Source organism: Helicoverpa zea, chromosome 16 (genome assembly GCF_022581195.2).
Source record: "Helicoverpa zea isolate HzStark_Cry1AcR chromosome 16, ilHelZeax1.1, whole genome shotgun sequence".
Lineage (NCBI taxonomy): Eukaryota > Metazoa > Arthropoda > Insecta > Lepidoptera > Noctuidae > Helicoverpa > Helicoverpa zea.
In genome coordinates, this window is record NC_061467.1 from 3,111,843 (window position 1) to 3,130,367 (window position 18,525).

Genomic DNA, 18,525 nt, shown 5'->3' on the forward strand with positions numbered 1-18,525 from the left:
TCACAGTCAACCCGGCACTACCGACTCGCAGGTGGGTGATTGGCAAACACAAACAGTACTGTTTGTACACCGGACCGCCCTCGGCTGGGCAAACAACAGGTGAGATGGGATAGCGTGGTGTGTAGGCAATGGAATGGGTACTGATTAGGCAATATCGCTCTAGTGATGCGTGAGCGTTTTAGGGTCTGGTACTGGTGCATAGCTAAGCAGTTTAAAATATCTTTAAGAGGCGAAATACAAATGTACTAGAAATTCAGAAGTTACTGCCTCAATTTTATGATTTTTTCCATATTTCTTTTATTCAGAATATTTTTAAATCAATAGTAGCCGTTTTCTCGGGTTCACTCGCGTACCGTGTATACCCGTAACGGGATAAAGTACATATGTGTAACTTTCCGACAGTGAAATAATTTTTCACATCGATTCAGTGGTTTCGGAAACTTAAGGGTACAGACAAACAACAAAAAATGGGGAACTTTTTTCGTAATGTTAGTAAAGTACCTACTTAAAAAGTTTTGCATCAACATATGCTCCGAGGTGCAGAAGTAATTCTTGTAATGTAGTAGAAAGCTTTATTATTGTGAAATGCTTTGTTTAAAACAATTTCGAATGTAGGTGACGCCTTAGGCAGAAAATCATAAAAATTAAATCAATGTATAGTCGTAAAGTTTGATGTAACATTCTTTAATTTATGTGCCTATGTTTGGCAGTGAGGTGCGAATTCATAGGCTTATGTGATTGATTGATTGATAGCAGTTGATTAAAATGATATTGATGAAACCATCCAAAGCACAGGCAATAAATTTAACATATTGCTACATAATAACTTCTTTAACACGAAGTTTATTAAAAAGAAAAAACGTTTCAATTTTGTTTTATATTTGTTTCGAATTAGCATGTTATCGATAGAAAATCGATAGAAAGGCCCATCTCTATTTTTTTGCTTGATTGAGAAATTTTGCAAATTCGATCTGGTAACTTCTTAACATATTTATTATTAATGGACTGCTACATATGTTTTTACTTTCCAATCTCAGCGTGAAGTTGAACTCGAATCGAGTTAATTTATCACTCTATTTTGGATACTACACTCCACTAAAAATGAATATCTTACTAAAAGTATTTCATAGCATAATTTTAATAAAAAACTGTTAATAATGGATAATAAAAAAATATATCATCAAAAGTTAAACAGTCATGTACCTACATCAGTCTTTATAACGTTTTAAAAGTGGTATAAACTTTGAAATGTAACAATGTCACGTGCCATTCTGCTGTATAAAGGAATGTGGAACAATATTATAATATAATTTTAGGTATATTTAAATTATATTTCTTCACACGTGTAATGAATTTATTAAAAATCATTCTTAACCGGGACATTGTTGTACAGCAATTTGTAAATGAATTTGCGTACGTACACGTAATCTATGATCAAATATCAGGTTTGTAGGATGTTGTTATTACCAGAAGGACGTAAGCACATAATTACTTGACGTCAGAATTAAAGCATTGCTGATAAACAAATATTCGTTAATAGCACAATATTTGTCGTACAAGTTAAATTAATTAAATATCCATCCTCCATCCATCCTCCGAGCCTTTTCCCAATCATGTTGGGGTCGGCTTTCAGTCTAACCGGATTCAGCTGAGTACCAGTGCTTTAAATTAATTAAATATGAGTCACATAATTAAGGAACTTAACACAACTAAACTATTTATAGATTTGTTTTACTCACTCGATGATATTGGAAAATGGTTGTCATATAATTTGTATCTCCACGTATGTAACCAACTATAAATTAGCCTTCCCAAGTCAACTAAAACAAAAATACATAAAAAAATGGCTGCCAATGATTTTAAAGATCATTTGATGATCATTGAATAAGCCAACGAATTACTACTTACGAGTACTAAATAATATCTACTTTAAACCCTCGTTATCACCTAGCCAACACGACCAAAGTCCAATAGTCCAAACACAGTCACACATATTCATTCTCTTAAGCCACTTCATTTCCTCGAAGCGCGGTTCACCGCACACAGACTCTTCACTGGTGCTCAGTCAACAGTCATTGTGGTGCCGTCTGTTTGTACAACGTTAAACGTCTTCAATGTACGCCCAGAGGTACTAGGAAAACATGATTATTGAGGCAATCTTTTAGACGGGTGTAAGGTATCATAAATCGAAGATTATTGAAAGGTAAGAAAGGAAGGTATTAAAAGATCCAAGTCTAGGAGTAGATTGGATGGGATGTGGTGCATGTATCAATCTATCATATTCACAGCCATAATGCTTAGACTTACCCACTTCATTACAACAAATCTTAGGTTTCAAATATGACTGACTATAGATTTGAGAATTAATCACAGCATATTACCCCTCCAAGCAATTCCATAACAAAATATACTTTTTCATCATCATAACTTCAAGCTTCGGTATTAACCGCCTCTAAATACCGCATCTGAGCAATAAAAAAGTACCGCATGCGATAATGACGCGGTACCGAGCACATATTTGCGAACGGTACCGATCACTTAGTCTGTTTGGTGGCGAGCCGTCATTCGTGTCAGGTGCTGCCAACGGTACCTTGTTTGACGACGCTGCTGACCCTACCCGCTGCCGTAAAACACGCGCTCCAAGCCTACTTACTTTATATTTTACATAAACCTATAAATTGTTGAACTAATGTTCGGATAGTAACGCTGTTCAAGTTTAGCGGCCCTTAACACGTGCCGTCAATTAATTTGAAGCTTTTAGAAGTGCGCAAAGCTTAGCTTTTAAGAGGCTCAAACTTCAGATGTTATCCCCAACTCATGAGCAAGATTCTCTACAATATTAAATAGAAACCTGGACTCAAGTATAATATAATTCTGCGTAAAATGAAAGCTCTCTGTTTACCTACGGCATTTAAAAGAAATCTTATAACAACATCAAAACATTGTAAATATAACGATGTTTTAGCATATAGTTTTATTGAAAAATTCAACATTTTTTTACAAAAAAATCATAAATACGAAAAAAACCTCTTTTTCAATTTGCTTCTCGCTGTAGTTTATCACTTGGACCACACACCGCCTCTAAGGTGTCAAGTCAAACGCTTACCCGGTAACAATGTAGTGTTACACGGTGCATTACCATCAGTTATTCTGAACCAAAGGTTAATTGCACCTTGTTCTACTGTTATTGGTTAACCTGGCTGTTACCCAATTGTTTGTTTGTTGATTTTTTATTTTGTTGTATTTACTTATGGTGCCGGCGCCTTCTTATCATTTGTCTCAAATAAGCGAAAATAACTTCTGGACTGTTAGGAACTTTCTCATAGTAAAATAGCTAATCTGTTATTAAAAAAAACTTATTTAGTACCTAATGACAATACCATAGGTAGGTACCTAATACTCCAGTGTATATATTTACATTACATATTTAAACTTTTTTATGTATATGATTTACATAAATATGTACTACTTGTTTAGTTACTAATAAGAACTTTAAGACAGATTAATTTCAAATACTTATATAAAAATCAAAATCATATTTAGGAACCTGCCATAGTCAGAGTCAACCATATCAATACTCATTTAACACGCCAAGTATTTGTATAATCAGTTGACATGTGCACAGTACATCTGATCACTGGTGACCACTACAGGCCACAACTGGCCACACAAGGCTTGTACTCTAACGGATCATTTCCTCTCATTATAGAGCCTCACTTCGGCGCCGGAAACCACCGTTCATTGGTCGCCATCGTAAATACCAATCACTTCCTGCAAATTTCAACATTGAACTATAATTTTTTTGATAAATATTTTCGATACTGTGTTTGACTTTATGATTATGAGAATCGAGTTTGTATGTCGATTCAAATATTTGTGGCTATCTATGTGAGAACTGCTTTCTTTTTTAATTAATGATATATTATCCTAATCTAGAAAAAAATATGTTTTTTATGTGAAAAGATACGAAATCAGAGCAACAAAAGATTACACTCTAAATCAAACACCAAAACTTACTTAGACAATATAGATATTTTTACACCTTTATCTGATTCCAAAACCTGATTAGAACAAGTTTCTATTGTTATAGACAAATACAACGTATTATGGATCAACATTCTGATCTAATATATTTAACCCACGGAACTCCCACCTTGACATCAAGTCCGAAATTTAAAAAATATGACCCGGATCTGTCCATATATTGTCGTTCCTTATTCAACGTATGTGGTCTATAATCTCTTTATAAATATCATGTTATCATTACACTAGAATATCTGTATATCATTCTTTAACAAAATCTCAGTCGCCTACGCAGTCGCTTCTTTTCATTCAAAAACGTCAATTTATTATAATTTTCTCATAACGTTATACGTTATGGTAGCTTCCTTGCGTGTTCAATAGAAGTTAATATTATTATTTAGGTGGTCAACAAAAGACTTTTTAAATGGTATATCACTATTACTTAATAAGGCCGTAACATTTATTAAGTAATGTGAGAGAGGAAGATAAGTCACCATTAATACAACTTTATTTATGTTTCCTTTGCTTACAAAACTAAATGGTGTTGGTACATGAATCTTGATGTCCTAAATCAACGTCGAGACAGAATCGCAATATCCCACGTTTCATCAAATATTTTTTAACCGACATTTCTATTCCCAATCTCATCTTGTTTATTACATCCTAAGCAAACAGCTATAAATTAACAGTAAAAGTCACGGGAACGCATTAAGCTACACTTTTTCCCACATAAAGCAGTCACGATACTTTCTTCTTGACCTCCCAAAAGTCTCCCGGGTCAATACCTCACAGATTACATGCAAATCTCCATGTTTGCCAGCATTAATAATGACATTAACATTATCATAATTGCTATCAAAATAACACCTGTCTAAAATATTATGTTGCCGAGTAAGGAAGGGGACAGATGACCTGACGAGCTTATTTTGGTGAAATTCGCGTGAGAAGGACCTCTTGGTTTAAATCTGTTGTACTGTATCACAGACAAGAGGTCAAGTTTCACTAAATTGTACGTATAGCTTCAGATACTACTAAGTTTACTATGAAAATTAGCGAGATACGGTCCAAATAATGCTTCTGATTGACAAGAAAATTGTAACAATGAAGGTTTTGAAATTTTCCCGAAACTTTTTAAGCCATATCACAATTCAATTTGCAAACTGATAAAGTCTAAACCTCAGCTTAATAAGAGTGAAACTATAAACTGTAGTAGGTACAAGGTGTTATTAATAACACTTACACCGCTGTGACACCCGGCAAGCAGTTCTCACAATGAATCATTTGTGATTTATAGACAACTTCTGATGTGACAAGCTTGCATAATTACTGCGACATTTCAAATGATGTTTGTCACAGTAATTAAAGAGGAAAAGTTTTATTAGCGCGTTTGGTACACCTTTTTAAGGTGGCAATCCTTTCTCTTGACTTTGATGACTACTTTGGGATGAAATTGGATTTTGTTGAGCAGTGAACTTGCTTAAGTTCAAATTCTCATTAAAAAAATCTTGAAACGTTTCCTTCGTAAACCAGACATTTTGGGAAAAAAATTATGTTAGGATATAAATTGCAAAACCCAACATTCAACGACTCAAACTCATGTAAAACCCCAACGTTCTTTATCAAAATCAGCGAAGAATTTGGAAAACCTGTGCCACACATTTCTTGCTATCAGCTGTGACACTTCACACCTCAATGCTCATTAATTTCGTAGATCGCAGAGATCGGGACGAAAGTATCCGAGTTTCGCGCACTGCGGCCCGCGATCAAAGGCGCCGCGAGATTCTATCGGTATGTCGAGATGCCTCGGCCACTGAGCTTTTGACACCTCCCGGAGATCCGTGCTAGTGCCCGAATAAATATGAGAAAGAGATAAACTTTACGCCCTTGAAGTGCCGCGGACACAGTGTCACAATGTGTGCTTTATCTAGGTGTGTAGCGATATATGTACATATTTAACGCGTCTGTCTATTCTGCTAGTAGGTACTAACTTGTAGGTTCAGCTTGATTTTTCAAAGTCATTCCAACTTTTAATTCTTTCGTGATTTTTAAAAGTTAATTGAATAGGTTTCTAGACTTTGAACCCGCGACCCAAGTTCACGCTTGAGGCGTTTTTTATTTGTTCTATTGTGGTCGAGTGCCGCCAACCGGATTGTCTATACACAACTACGGTGCGGTACTAATTGCTAGTAAGCTTTATTAACGCATGCAAAGTTTGCTAACTTAATGTTTCGCTTGTCTGATTATAATCGGGGAATATTCAATTTGTTGATATAAAGATAGGCTCTAGCTATTTCTTGGGAAACAACGCATTGTGGATCGAAGTAACGCTAAAATTTTCCACAAGTAATCAGACTTAACGCAACGCCTTATGATAATTGCATAATATTTCACTGCCTTCTAATTAACTTTTCCGTGCACTGATTTGATTAAATCTATTTTTAATTTCAGCGTAGAGCTCCATAAAGATCGTGTGTCCAGTTATCTTCGGTTTTATTCTTTTTGGTTATTGTATATTTTTAGAGCCCTGGTCCGAAATTGGCACGGGTATTTAGGAGTAGAAATACATATATTTTCAGTCTGACATAAGTAGTTTTCTTCACATTTCCTATAAATTATTGTTCCCATATTAACGTGGTATTTTCTTTGCCTACAGGTGAAGGCGGCGGCGGCGGGGGCGCGCGGCGGTGCGCGCGCGACGCGGCGTCGCCCGCGCACGCACCGCCGCCGACGCCGACCCCAGCGCCGCACGCGCCCGTCAAGAGCGAGCGCCTCAGCCCGCACGACTCCAACGCTTCCAGGTAAGAGTGTAGGGAAGAACGGGTTGGTTGTTACAAGGGGTCGATTGTATCAGCTTATGGTAACGCACCGCCGCCGACGCCGACCCCAGCGCCGCACGCGCCCGTCAAGAGCTAGCGCCTCAGCCCGCACGACTCCAACGCTTCCAGGTAAGAGTGTAGGAAGGGAGGGTTGGTTGTAACAAGCGGTCGGTTGTATCAGCTTATGGTTACGGCGCAATATACGCGCGACGCGGCGTCACTCTCCTGCGCATGCACCACCGCCGACGCCCCCGTAAAAGATTATGTTTTTGGAAAAATCAAGGAGCCAGTGCCTACCAGGGCTTCATTCTTCTGCTTCATGCTTCATTCGAATGAGCTATCAGCCTGGGGACATAAATGGCAAGCAAAAAGTTATACACATGCTTTTAGCCACACAGTCTCACACCCCGTCCGTCTCAAAAATTCCTGATCACCCTCAACGGTGGACGATTATTAAAAGCTCCCCTTTGACACAGGTCTCGTAGCGTGACCCCATCGACATCCTCCTACCCAGGCACGCCGCCGGAGCGCGGCAGCCCGCACGCGGCGCCACCGGCGTCTGCTCATCCCCCGCGCAACTACTCCGACATCATGCGCTCGCTCGCCGCGAGGTACAACTCGCACAATAATAACGAGTAAGTTTGTTTTTTGATTGGTTATTGTTTTTTGTAGTTTTGAAAATTCTTGGAGTATGAATGTACACGGTGTAAGTAGCTTGCGCTGGTTACATGCATTTTAAAAACGTGCGGGTGCAGCAACTCGCGCATGTATCAAAGCAAAATACCCACCCGCGTGCTCTTGTCACTTGTCACTTACGCGTGTTAACTTGCTCCAGCAACATGCACCGTAAAGACGCACCCTCAGGATTACCCCTAGAATATGATGACTGACTTCGCTAGAGACATAGGTTTACACAGGATAGGAGCTAATACAGAATGTTAGGTGCCTTCTTTGATTAACTTACTGAATGTTTGACAACTGAAAATGCTTCTGAAAGTAGGGTGCTGTTTACGAAAATTGAATTAACTAAAAGACAGCGACTTCTTAGAAGTCACACTATGCTACCGAATTTTCAGGGTTTTAAACTCATATAATCTGTAACCTAAAATAGACTCAGATACATTACGATTACATTTAACATTTTTAGTAATTGTGTGTATAATTTAATTGTATTACAAAAACTCTAATTAATAAACGCAACTAACATAAGAGGCAATAAAACAATTAAAACTCCCTAATTATATACATACCGTAATTGCTGACGAACAGAAATAAATTAGAGGCATAAACCACTAATGCATTTCAGTTAATGTCGAATTAACTTGATAAAGAAGAACCAAATTACAGTCTTCGTCTTAACTGTAACGATTACAACATTAACCTTGCTTCCATTTTAAAATATTCCACCTATAAACATGTATGAAATTCCTTAGTCAATCCGCTGTCACTATATACTAATCCATTTCCGATTATCGATTCTTCGATTCGATACTCGCGTTCATCAATCATTTTTCACACGGTCGGTGTCACAATAGTATGCGACCCGCGGTTCACCGACCGACGCTAGTGATGCCCAACATCGATTAGCATATTAATCGATTTGAAAACTTACGTTTAGTCGACAAATTTACATGATTCGTGAGAACCGAAGCTCTCCGTGTGAACTTATGTTATATTAATGAATTGATCATCTGCGGTCACTGAACTTTGTCTATTTTAATTACCAAATACGACAACGTGAGCGCCGGCTAGCGTATCTATTTGCATTCGTAAAACGGAATTTCTAATCAAGATGACGCTTTGTTTGCATCTTTTACACAAAACAAAGAAAAACATAAAATATACGTGTTTATTTCCTTCGCGCATACTAAATCAAAATGAAATGTTTACATCGTTTTGATATTTATAGTTTTGTCAACTCAATAAAAATATCGCAATCATTTGTCACTTTTCTCTTCGACACAAACGAAGTTGTGGGTGAAAAAACCAAACGTAAATAAAACAGGGTGTTAGGCAGGCAATAAATTCTGTATTTTATTGGGGCCAGGCGACATTAACTCTTAAACAGATACTCATTAATTTTCATCAAATAACATTGGAATTGTTTTGATAGCAAGATAATTATCTCCAGATTATTTAATTTATTGACATAGATCTGCTGACTTAAACATAATATTATTAATTGCCATATTTCATTAAGTTATCATTTTAAAATAATTTTGATTTGTACAATATTTACAGTTCATTTCAATCAATCAATGGCAACAGTTTGATTGAATACAAATATCAAATAGGAATGAATATATTTTAATTAATAGTTGACAGTCTTAAATTCGTTAAACTAATAACAACTTAGTTATCCACTTGCACTCTTTTTTTATCAACACTAGTCAAACACTGAGAATTTTAAACCAGTCAACTTGATGTAGACTGTCCTACATTATCCCTGGCTTTTCATCATCTTCTAGATCTTATAGACATCAATCTTACCCTCAAATTATCACACACAAACAAACACATTACCAATTTTCTAACCACACAATCTCCCCACAGCTACTTCCACCGCATGAATGGCTTCGGCGAGGTGCGCACAGCGGCGCCGGCTCAGGACACAGACGCGCCGCTCGGCGGGCTGTTCACGAAGCTCGCCAGCAAGCAGGGGGGACCGCCGCGACTGCCTGCCTTCCCCGTCATGTTAGATATGAGCTCCACTAAGGTAAGAGAATATCAACCAGTATCTTCAATTACTGATAAAGTCCCTGATAGCCTATCTGGCAGAACTCATCATCTCCCGAGCCTTTTCCCAACTATGTTGAGGTCGGCTTCCAGTCTAACCAGATTCATCTGAGTAGTCAGTGTTTTACAAGGAGCGGCTGCCAATCTCACCTCCTCAACCCAGTTACCCGGGCAACCCGATACCCCTTGGTTAGACTGGTGTCATCTTCATGGTTTTATCTGGCAGAACTATAACTTTTAATTTCACAAGTCCCTAGCAAGATCTGACAGAAATTGTAAACCGCCTTTATCTGCCAGATGGCATTAACTATCTTATTCTTATTCACTTTATCGGTGACCAAAGAAACCAAGCCTAATTCATTAAGGAATGATCTTAAAATAGGATGGTCGGGGGTTGAATGGTGGAAATGGTCATATAAGAAAAATTGTACCCTATCGTGATTTTCTGTTTACGATAATTTTACGATTCTTTTGGCGGTCAGTATTTAGGTCCTTTGTTGGGATTTCGTTAATTTGATGTTTTGGAATTCAGAGGTCGAATTTATATCGTAACTTGAATAATTTCTTGTATTTCGTAATGGGTCCCCATCCCCATATTATATTTGATTTAGGAAACTACTGTGGTTTTTAGTACTCTAACCAACATCAACGGAAATTGACCTTTTTCTTTAATTCAGGATAATAAGAAGCAATTTGGCTACGTTTATAAAAAATGATTTTGATATAATTTTTGGAATCGGCTACCTATTTCTAAACAGGAAGTTTCAAATCATAAACAATTGAAGATGATACGTTACATAAATCCCTATAATTATGTCCAAGCTATTTCTTAAGGCAATTATATTTTAAGAAAAAATACTGTTTCATATTTATTACTTCATAATGCATGTTACTTAAGGCAAGGCCACTGCCCCTATGAAATAATTTACGCTCAGATGAGTTTTCATTTCAAAAGAGAACATTTGTAATTCATATTAATTATATACACAAGTGCTCACTGACCTTCCTGTTTTAATTACACATCATACACCGTTTCATAGTTCACGGCTGTGATTAAAATGTCTCGTAAAATTCATAAGGCGTTATCGCGCGACGCATCTCCATCGAGCGCGCCTCGTTTATGTTAATTTGAACCTCTTTAAAATCATAATGCGCGGTGAGCATCCCGCTTCCTTTCCAGTAATAATGAATGCAATTAAATCTGATAAGGCTCACGACCTTTACACTTCCTTTGCTGTTGCTCAGACATACTAGAGAGTGTTAATTGCCGTCGGTGGCGAGCGTGCGGCGCGCACTCGGCACAATCGGCAGGGTAATAGTGTTGCCCCGCCCCCTGCTCGCCAGCGAACCGTCTCGACTCTCCACTGCAAAGGAACTGGAGCTGCACTAATTGGCGGCGGCACGCGCCGCGCATGCGCGCCCGCTCGCCCCGCGACACGCTAGTGATGGGATGTGAAATCGAAACAGCTCCACTTTAAAATTAGTTGACTTTTTGCACACGAGTGCAATAAGAGACACGATAAAATTGCAACGCGGAATCATAACAGTTATTCGATTTCGACTTTCTAGCTAAATTGCAGCGACATAAAGTGGTCATCACGTGTTTTTTCGTAATTCCATATGATACGCAATCGAGATCAAATTGCCGTCGGGGCATGATTTGTTACATTTCTCTTTACGGTTAAAGCGATCTATAAATAGTAGTTTAAATTTATTTTCACCTATAAAGAGAAACAGGGGCGACGCGGAAATAAATCGGTAAGATTTATGCTGGGTACTGTGCTTCAGCACGTAGCCGGTAGGCGAGCAGTGCGCACGCGCGCCCACTATAACAGCGTGTTCATTTCACGCGCGCGCGCCTCCGTCTGAATTTTATTCGGAATTACCCTGCATTCGCCTTTTTTAGTACGCGTGGCAATTAAAAAAGATAGATTGCAATTTGACCCGCGGGCGCGGACCGTGACGTTCGGAACGTTATTATGATGAATGCTCGCCACTTACGATACGAGAGTGCTCTCGATCAGATAATAGGCTGCTCGCCTTTCATGTTTGCTTAACAGTGTACTGTATGCGCCGCTTGATGGACTTCTGAGTAATTGAGTTTTTAATGGCTAGTAATCAAGTTCGTAGGCCACACTATACTTATTATTTGTTCTATAACTCCTTGATGTTTTGTCAGACGTTGCTGGCGATATCTCGGGTGGGTCGCGGCGGGCGGTCGCGGCGCAAGCGGCACGGCGCAGGCGTCCCCGAACACTCGCCGCTGGACCTGTCGGCGGCGGGGGAGAGTGCCGCCAAGCGCGCGCGTCTCTCTGCCAGCCCCAGCACCAGGAGCGACAGCGATGACAGAGACAGAGTCTCTAATGATGGTTAGTATTTGATTCTGTAGAAGGAATATAACTTATGTATTAGGGTTCACTATGTCTTCGTATTGTTGAATCATGAATGTTGCATCAGCAGTTTCGAATATTGTAGCAGAAAGTGTTGTCGTAAAATTGTATTAAGTTGTCCAATAAACAAATCGTAATGACCAAGGTTACATGGTCCATTGTTATACAAAAGGTTATACCACAATTCCGATAACATGGTTTTTATGCCCACTTAATAATATAGACATTATCATAAGTTAATAATTTATTCAAGTGTCACCAACACAATACTATAATTCATGACTCATTATAAACTAATAATAACCTACGGAGGCGAATAATAATTTTCATAATAACACAGCATCTCTCTGATTACAATAAATCATAAGGCTATTAAAATGCCAAAGTGCTAAATAACAACTAATTATAACGTAGTATTGTCATATTATCATACAAGTATTCATTGTGAAACATGACAGACGAACATGTAGATATATTCATGTTATGGTCACCCACGAAAGTCTAAACCGAGTTAAATATTCGATTACTTAAGTTGATAGAATTAATTTGTGCTTAAATCGTTTTCAAATGTTATTTAAAGAGGCAATAAATAAAATTTATATGACGTTAATTTTTCCCTTAGATCGTAGTGATGCGCGCGGCGAGTGCCTCTGCGCCGAGGCTCGCGCGCGCCTCTCCGCCTGGTCGGTCGATGAAGTCTGCGACTTTATCAACACCATCGATATCTGTGCCGAGTACGCAACGGTAAGTGCACATCACTAATGCCAAATTCAAATCTAGAATACTCATTGATTGGTTGACAGATAGTGCGGAGCAAATTTTATTTATTAATTGTAAATCGTAAATTATATCGATCGATACAATCTTGTTGATTATTTTATAAGCAGGAAATTGTGCCTATAAACTTTATGACATGACAATCTATAACGTTGATGTGTCGTAAATATCGTGGAAGAGTTTAGATCTGGGCGTCAATCAGGCGCTTCAATTAACATATCTTGGAGAAATAATGTTGTATTATATTTTTATAATAAGGTGCCCATCGGCCATTAAGTAGGTACCTGCCTTGATCCAATCATAGTGATTAAAGTGCAACAAGTCTTTGCAAATTCGTTCACGGAGGCAGATAGGGCCAGTTTACACGCCGACGGATCTTTGAAGAAGCGTGCGCCGATAAAATCAAACGTGCACTCTGAGTTATGTTTAAATATAAATTATATTGACAGTGTACTAAAAATCTTTCTGATAACTTTGTCGCTTCTAGTAGTAAAATTAGGTCATATTTTTTCCATTTGCAATTTATTTTTAATTTCAAATGGCTTTCACACACTCCGTAGGCAGCATAACTATTCTACTTTTCGAACTTTCTGTTCACACATAACAATCGCCTGTAATATGCTTTCGATATTACAAGACGCTATTAACGCCGACAAAATATGAATCGCCCTTAGTAGTTACTAGTTTCGGCCTCACAATAGAGATGTACATCACTCTAGTCTACTTCGAGAGTTATGCCATGATTACTAATAATCATTCACCGTTCCGACCAACCGACCATTTTAACAAGACCCATCACCTCCATAGAACTCCCATACATCGTAACAAAAAATCAAGTGTCAAAAAACAAGCCAAGTTCGGTAACATGTTTTCATATTTGTTGACTTCTTTTCGTTGAATTTTAATTGCGTACCGCAGTGAAAGGGACCAAATAAAACAAGAGTATTGAAAAAGAATCATAACTTGCTTTAATTATACGGCTGCTGATGTTGTGTAAGCCGTATCTTTGTTAACGTACCTTTCTATAGCTACCGCGTTTTAATGAAAAAAAGTTTCGGATTGCCCCTGTTTCGTAGACGGGTGTACGTTGTGTAAGCTAAAAAATGATTGCAGAAAATAACATACTCCAAGTGTGTATCATAACTTTATCATGAAAAGATCAAATAACCCGTCGAGATGAACTTCTTTCGAAATAAAGCTCTATTTGGTTCGATTAATGTTCTAAGTTATCACACAGTATCAAGTTATCACTTGCAATATAAAATAAACTCAACCTCTCAATAAATTATTTCACCATCGTACTTACATAAAATTCTAAATACAAATGGCATTAAACTCGTAATCTCTAAAAGACAAGAAAACAGAAAATTTTCGCGACACGACACTGTCTCTTTAGAATATTTATTGTATGTTTCTCTGTAAGTAATGTCAGTTCTGTGTCGAATTCATTATTGTACGGTCATTGGTCGGTAATAAAGTTGAGTTTCTATTGAGTATTAGTAAAGTTTACAGCCTTAAGTAGCCTCGGCTTATTGTCAAATGGCGGTGTCACCTGTCGGCGGTACTAACATATTTACACTTAGTCCTTAACTATTAAAACTAGATAACGTGCGATTAACCCGGAAAACGGAGCTATTAAAGAACGGTATCGAATGGCTGTAATTTGATTCTTTGTTAATGTTAAATATTGTAGGTACTAGGATAGTATAAAATCTGTAAACCCGTAAATATGTATTTTCGGTCCCAAACAGTAGGTTATGGAGTAAGAAAATCTTACACATTCTAGAGTCCAAATCCTCGCAGATTTTACTCCTATTTCCCATTTACAATAACAATACTAAACCAACTTACACAAGAAGTCGCACAATACATACAAAAGCGACATGAACCGATAAACTAAAGTCCGCCATTAAAACAGATGTAAGTTAACAAGCTTATTGTTATAAAACATTTCTATTAGCAGATTGAGTAATAAAATAAACATTGCTTTCTGGCGGCTTGGGCACAATGAGCGCCGTGACGCGAATCAAACCGTAATATTACCTTATTTAGGGCTGTTACATGTAAAATATGAGTTTTACTGTTTTTGAGTAACCTCTAATTTACCGTAAAATAAGAATAACTACATAGAATGATTGTGCTAATTAAGCTTTCGTAAATAGCTACGCTGATGAACTGATAAGTTAAGTTGTTTATAAGATAGCCATCAGTGTTACTGTTAATACTAATTATTGTCAAATTTTTCTATTGGCTTCACTAACAAGGGACCTTTGAACTCATTTGTGAAAACCAAGTACTCAAAACACTTAAGTGAGCAGAGCAGGATGAACTTGAGTTCGAACCAATTGTAACCTCATCAGGCATCCTTAGGCTTTTTACGCACGAGATTAAAACCACGTATCCCTCTTAACCCCGTCAATATAAGTCCCATACAACCAGGCTCGATACTCGCCAGCCCTGCCATCATGCATCACATTACGAAACCAGGTATAATGCACAAAGCGTCGAGCATGGCATCGCATGCATTATGTCAATGTGAAGCAACACAGACGTGGGAAACGAACTGAAGATTTTAAATTTCCATAATATTTGTATCGTGAAATTGCACAATGTTGGTGAACGGGAGGCGAACACTTGCCCTTGTTATGTACGGGCTTAGAAAACAAACCATGAATCGTACTTTACCGAAATAGCAGCATAATAATTTTGATATTAAATAATACGATTATTTTTTGTTAAACTTGGCTCATATGCACTCTTTAATTTCAATCGAAAATACATGTAAAAATAGCTTTGACGTATCGTCAATTTTTTTCAAAGAAATCAGTTAAATGATAAAACAAACATAACCACGTCAATTCAATAAATTCACATATACGGTGACATGCGCCAAGGATGTATACAAAGTAATTGTAATTTTAAAACGAGACTCCCCACGCGCTGAGTCGTGACATTAAATACTAGGGATGGACACATCGTAGCGTACGTCATACAAAATAAACTCTAAACATTTCCTTTAGTGATGTTAAAGAACTTACGCTTTCTATCGATAAATATTATGTGAAAAGGAAAGCCCAAAAATATTTTTTTTACAATTCACGATTTTTGCAAAAGTTTGGTGTGAAAAATAGAAATGGAAATACGTATGTATATAATTGAATAGTAATTCATTAAAAAACACATTACCTACGTTACGTATATTCCTAGTAAGATAAATAAATATAGAGTACCACGAGAAGCTACACAATTTTTACATATACAGCTTAATTAACTAACATATTTCCCAAACATTTTAATTAAAAAACTGTACAATTCACAGCTGTTCTAACCAATAGCTCTGTATCAAAGAACACTCGGTAGCAATATCGGATTACCAAATGATTTATATTGAGAAGTGTCGCGGCGAATTGTGCCAACAGAATTAATTGTTCTTAAGATAATAATATCGTTTAGCTTGAATGATTAATGCATTTGTAGAGTTTCGTTGTAAGGATATCCTGGTAACTACTGATTTATTTATTGAGTGCAATAATCGCCTGTTTGTATAATTTGAGAATATTTTGGTTTTTGAAATGTCACGTCGTCTTTCGCCCAAGGTATGCTGAAGTAGGTATAACTGTGAAGCCAAACATTCCTTATATTATTTACCGTTAATTAGATAGCTAATTTTCATATTTTTTATGGCAGTAAATTAATATAAATAAACTTCGCTAGTTGTAACCTATTAATTAAGAATCTCCCGTGGTGTCACACCACACTAAACTTAATCCGGCGTGAATATTCCCCACAGCGTACTTGAGAAAAATGGAAAACTTTGTCATGAATATACATTTCAATGAAATAATTACATAATAAATATTTAATATGAATATTTCAATCTAAAAGCTGCATGAGTCCTCAATTAAAACTACAAAAAAATGCATTGATATTATTTTTTACGGCGTCTACCAATTCTTGGATCACTACAACTATAAACGGAATAAGAAGATACATAGGAACTTATTGACTTATAAACAGTCATTAGCTATATTTTAACAGCGGGTAACAATAACAAACACATAAAAGTCATCAACCAAACTACAATACTACATAATAAATTCAATTGAAATTGAAGCTTTTCTGACGTCGTGAGCAATAAACAAACAAACACGCAAACTAACCTGCCCCACGAATTTGTAGATGGCATCGGGTTCCGTACGTCAAGCTGCGTTTGCGCAACACATCGTGCGGAGCGCTCACACCATCAGTAACTAATGCAGTTGACACCGAACCTATCGTGGATCTTTATAGTGCCGAAATAATTGAACTTTATGCTGCCTGAAATATGGCAATTTCGTTAGTTTATGGCTAAAACCAAAGTTTTCTTAGGTGTGTAAATAATGTTTTTATTGGTAATACACATATTTATTGCCTGAAATGCGCAATTCAACTCCATATCGCCAAGTTCTAAAACCATTTTTTCCAATCTCAGCCAATCTCTAACGTTATCCGTACGAAAACCGAATCATGAACGTCAAATAATGTAGATTTTGAATCAAGTGGAAGTGAGTACCAGTCCTCCTTTTTACCAAAACAAAATACAACCAGAACCAAGTCCTGTAATTTTCTCGTGGACTAGTTTAATTCGCATACCGGTAGCTCCTAAGTTATTGCTTAACCGATTCCACTCTCCGCACGCACTAGCTCAAATAATCACAAATCACGCGATCCTCTAATATGACTTGAAATACTTCGATCTAGATGTGCATAATCCTAATTGCGCATTGTCACCTGCGCAGCCGCAACGACGGATGCTCGTGCGATCGTGACGGTGTGTCGCAACGAACCGTGATTTATACAAATTACCAGTGTGTATGCGAAATATATAACGTTTAAATTATAGCAATATTCGATCGGGATCAAGCGGGACAGATTGTGGTGTAATAAAGCCGCTCTTAATATTGTTTTCATAATGGTGGTAAATGATGTTCTTTGTTGCTCCTTTTACTAGTGATGTTACATAGTGGTACATTACTTGTATTGCGAGGATAGACTCTGTAACATAAAATGAATGCGTATTTCCAGTGAAAATATTCACCATGTCATAAATTACATTGGCTAATTAGTAAATTATTGGCTGCTAGCTTGTCATAGAAACCCCTATAGTAGAAGTTGATCGTAAATAAACACAATATCGAGAAAAAAGGCAGCAATGGGGGCTTAAGCTATTTAAATAAAATATAGCGAGTCATCCTTGATGTTTAACACTTTAAAATTATAATAAATAGCTTAATGTTGGCCAGGAAGGCATGTGCATATAAAAATGTCTGTCACATTGGATTTCTCGAGCATTAAAATCAGGAAATAATAACCGTAATGTTCTTAATTTTTACACACATAAACACAAATCTTGTTATGGCCGGAAAGATTATAGTCTTTGCGGAAACTCGGTGACATTTGAGCATATGTATTAAGACAACTTTCATCACCTTTGATACGTATTAATTAATCTTTATTAGTAAAAAAATAAATTCCAGTAGTTCAAAGTAATTACTAGAAGCGTTTCTTTTCATTCATTAAGCCAATGGAACTCTTTAGTCTGTGAAATACTTAAGAGAAGTTACACTTTCAATTCACGCAATCTCAAAACTTTACTATCGTGCAGAAGATTGCTAAAATACTTGTAAATTACGCACTTTAAGTCAGCAATACATATCGGTGACTTGGAATTCCGTATGAAAATAAATGAGGGCCGAAGCATGCGCTCGCGCAATTAGCGGCGCGGCTAAGTGTTTGCGCACGAC

At 37.2% G+C, this 18,525-nt stretch overlaps 1 protein-coding gene across 1 annotated transcript in view; it reads left to right on the forward strand.

The window, feature by feature from the left end:
* The window catches only part of LOC124637279 (polyhomeotic-like protein 3), a 64,973-nt gene that overhangs the window by 9,440 nt on the left and 37,008 nt on the right, over window positions 1-18,525 (forward strand). The window contains exons 2-6 of the mRNA XM_047173622.1: window positions 6,677-6,821; window positions 7,316-7,474; window positions 9,393-9,555; window positions 11,755-11,944; window positions 12,588-12,709. Coding sequence (XP_047029578.1) covers window positions 6,677-6,821; window positions 7,316-7,474; window positions 9,393-9,555; window positions 11,755-11,944; window positions 12,588-12,709 — 779 coding nt within the window. The remainder of the gene's footprint in view (window positions 1-6,676; window positions 6,822-7,315; window positions 7,475-9,392; window positions 9,556-11,754; window positions 11,945-12,587; window positions 12,710-18,525) is intronic.